The sequence below is a fragment of the Pyrus communis genome, chromosome 2, assembly GCF_963583255.1.
Source record: "Pyrus communis chromosome 2, drPyrComm1.1, whole genome shotgun sequence".
NCBI classification, from domain to species: Eukaryota; Viridiplantae; Streptophyta; class Magnoliopsida; order Rosales; family Rosaceae; genus Pyrus; species Pyrus communis.
This window is the reverse complement of record NC_084804.1, coordinates 2,471,135-2,474,607: the sequence shown is the minus strand read 5'-3', so window position 1 is coordinate 2,474,607 and position 3,473 is coordinate 2,471,135. Positions and strand designations below refer to the sequence as shown.

The following is a 3,473-nucleotide window of genomic DNA, read 5'->3' as shown; positions in this document are numbered from 1 at the left end:
TTAAATTCATATCACTTTCCATCTCCAAAGCCCCAACAAATATATAATTTAAAAATAAAAAAACCGCAACGGAACGAGAGAAATTTTATTGAAAAAAATCGACAAATAAATAATTAAATTCCTCTTTTGTTTGAAGAATTAAGCCCTGTTAAGATATTATCCATGGAATGCAAACATGTCTTTGGTAAAAGTCAATTTGATCTTTTCCCCTTTGTTGTTTTGTACGAGCTAATTTGTCAATTTTTTTCCTGTAGATATTTTGAGCTCCCTCAATGAGTATATAGTTGAACATGAAGTAGTAAGGTTTCCCAAATAGTAGAAACTGTAGAAAAAGAAGAAGAAAAACTAACCTAGTAAAAAAATTACTAATCACCACTTCACCATTTACTCTTCTCCTCAAAATTTCCAGCATAGGTGTGAGTTTTCTATACCATACAAATGTATAGAAGTTACGTAATAATAAAGAAATTGTCCGCATCGTCATTGTTTTGACCCTCTAAATAACTCCGAACGTCTCTAAATTGTCCCTGTCCCTGTCCCCTGTCATAACCAAAGAAAGTACATGATAATTCGTTAATTAGATATGCTAAATATTGTCCCTGTCCCCTGTCATATAACTCAATTGATCGCATTCAAAACGAGACCCAAAACCATCAGATACAAGAGTGACTCAAATCCCACACATTTTTCTTTAATCTTTGATATCCGATTTCCTCTTACTTTCTCTTTGAAATCTCCGGAAAACTTGATTATTTTACAAAGTCGACAATGCAAGAGACAATAACCCGCCAAAACAATATGATCTTAACACCTATTCCACTCAATACAAGAAACCCTAGTTATTCACACCAAACCTAGTTTCTAGACGATGTCCTCAAGCCACACATTTGTGGTATTCTCCGCAATCTCAATCTATATTTTCCATTCATCTCTTATATTACATTTCCCATTTGCCAATACTCAAAACTAACACAAACTTATAAACCCTAATATTCTTCTCCCAAGCAACTCCAATGGGTTCTCTCCCATCTTCCCCAAGACCTTCAACTCCACCACCCTCTTCGCCAAACCCTAATTCTCTATCCAATTTTAGGGTTTGTGCCACGTTTTGCTACAGAGAGCCCGCTTCAAACCTAAACATTTCTAATTGGATAGAATGGTATGATCCGTCGACCAACACGTGGACGCACGCCAGCTCCATCCCAGGCCTCACTGAGAATCACGTTCTCAAGGGCTTTGCCATGGTGTCTTTGCGCGACTCGGTATACATAATTGGCGGTAGGGTTTGTAACAAGGAGAGAGCTCACACGTCGGACGAGTCCAGCGAGCTTGTCGACGTGGACATTGAAGTCTCCGCCTCGGTCTTACGCTACAATGTCGGGTCAAACCAGTGGTCCACGTGCGCGCCACTTGGCATCCCCCGGTGCGACTTCGCCTGCACGGTCTCCGATAACAAGATCTACGTGGCGGGTGGAAAGACCACGCTAGCGTCCGCGAGGGGCATCCCGTTCGCCGAGGTGTACGATCCGGACCTCGACGGGTGGACTCCGCTGCCGGACATGAGCACGTTGCGGTACAAGTGCGTTGGGGTGACGTGGGTGGGCAAGATCTACGTGGTTGGGGGTTTCGCGGAGAGGGTTGACTCGGACGTGCCGGCCATCATGGTGCGCAGCTCCGCCGAGGTGTACGACCCGCGAGTAGGGAAGTGGGACCTCGTCGTGGGGATGTGGCAGCTGGACGTACCACCTAATCAAATCGTGGCCGTCGATGGACGGCTTTTCAGCTCGGGTGATTGCTACAAGCAATGGAAAGGCCACATAGAATCCTACGACGGCATGCTCAACATATGGAATGAGGTTGAAGGGTCCCACCGGCAATGCCCCACTGCATTGGGCCCTCACGATCAAAACTGGGCACTGAGCCAAAGGCGTTACCTAACAATGGCACCCATTGGAGTGGATTTATACTTCTTGGCAGGGTATGGGATGGAGAGGGAATTATCAAGAACAATGTCGATCGTTCATAAATTCGATACTTCTGCAACCAACGACGCATGGACGAGCATGGAGCCGATGGAGGAAGACGGAGAGAAAGAGCTCTGTGGGCATTGCTGTGTTGTTCAACTCTCATGAAGCTTGCCCTTTACTTGCAGAGAAAGAAAGAAGAAAAAGAACATATTTGGTACCTGCTTAATTACTTAGTTAATTTATTAGTAAGTAATGCTATTATTATGATCAAATTATATTATTAATATTATTGTATAAGGTTTTGCTGACTGATCTATAAGTTTTCTCCATAGCTGTGGACTTTATAGAGCACTCCTGATGATTTTGCATACCTTGTGACAAAATAAGAAGAAGAAAAATCTTTGTAAAATCTGTTTCCTATACTAGTTATTACTGGTTTACGAATTATACAAATGTTTCCTATAATTCTAGTCATATAATTTGGTTAAATCTTGCAATATGTTATCAATAAAAAATAAATACGTTAATTAATATTTAAATAATAATTTAATTATTAATAATCACGCTATATTGTTTACAAAATATGGCATCCCATGGGAATTTGGTTTGTTATCCACAAGCTTCGAAATGCTCGCTCGAAATGTCTTCTACTAGGAACTAGGAAGGACCATTGTGTTTGCCGCCAAAAAGGAGAAATATTATAAGGCTGTTGTGACAAAACAAATGAACAAAACCAACCTACCTATAAGTTATAGGGTATGGGGAATTCTTGTTTCTAATCGGATGATGCATGTCTAAGGGAAATGTGAAGAAGATTTTCTTAAAGCGAGATTCTTTATAGACTCTCCGCTACATTATTTTTTGGTATAACATTTTATAATATTGACAAAAAAATTATACCTAAAGGATAATGAAGAGTTCTTACTTTTGAGAAAGTCTCTCTTCATCATTTCTGGCTTGTCCAAAATGAAAAAAGAAATGAACGTGACCTGAATCATTACATATATAGGTTGATCACTTTTACGTAGATGTAAATCATTAGTCTCCATAGCTATTCTCTTCATCTACAAAGAGATAACTTTATTTCTTCCACTTTCTTCATAAAATATAATTATCATCCTCAAACCTCAATATCCAAATACCAGTTTCGAAGACAATCCAGCATTCTAAACTATAGTCTATAAAGAATGATACTTTACTGTGATATAATATGATAAATACATTTGACATATAAACTGATCTAACTCACATATGATTCGAGTACCGCGTTATCATTATAGTCTACATCAAGGTTTTAAAAGACGCTAAGCATTAGTCGGGTGACAAGCAAGGGTCGAGGGCCTAGACGACTAGGTGGGGGCCTATGCGGACTAGGCAGATTTAAGTAAATTTGTTATATATCGTATAAATAAGTACTTATTTATACTTTAAAAAATACATAATTGTATTGAGATACATATATTACAAAATAAAATGATATATAAATTATAAAGTATTAAAACATAT

At 39.0% G+C, this 3,473-nt stretch overlaps 1 protein-coding gene across 1 annotated transcript; it reads left to right on the top strand.

The window, feature by feature from the left end:
• The first annotated feature begins 855 nt into the window (after positions 1–855).
• LOC137721298 (uncharacterized) lies at positions 856–2,333 on the top strand. The gene has a single exon (XM_068460406.1). The coding sequence runs from the start codon at positions 1,014–1,016 to the stop codon at positions 2,130–2,132; it is 1,119 nt and encodes a 372-aa protein (XP_068316507.1). The 5' UTR covers positions 856–1,013; the 3' UTR covers positions 2,133–2,333.
• The last annotated feature ends 1,140 nt before the right edge of the window (positions 2,334–3,473 follow it).

Bases quoted from the DNA above. Each gene is read 5' to 3' on its own strand.
- LOC137721298 (XM_068460406.1), top strand. From the start codon at position 1,014: ATGGGTTCTCTCCCATCTTCCCCAAGACCTTCAACTCCACCACCCTCT.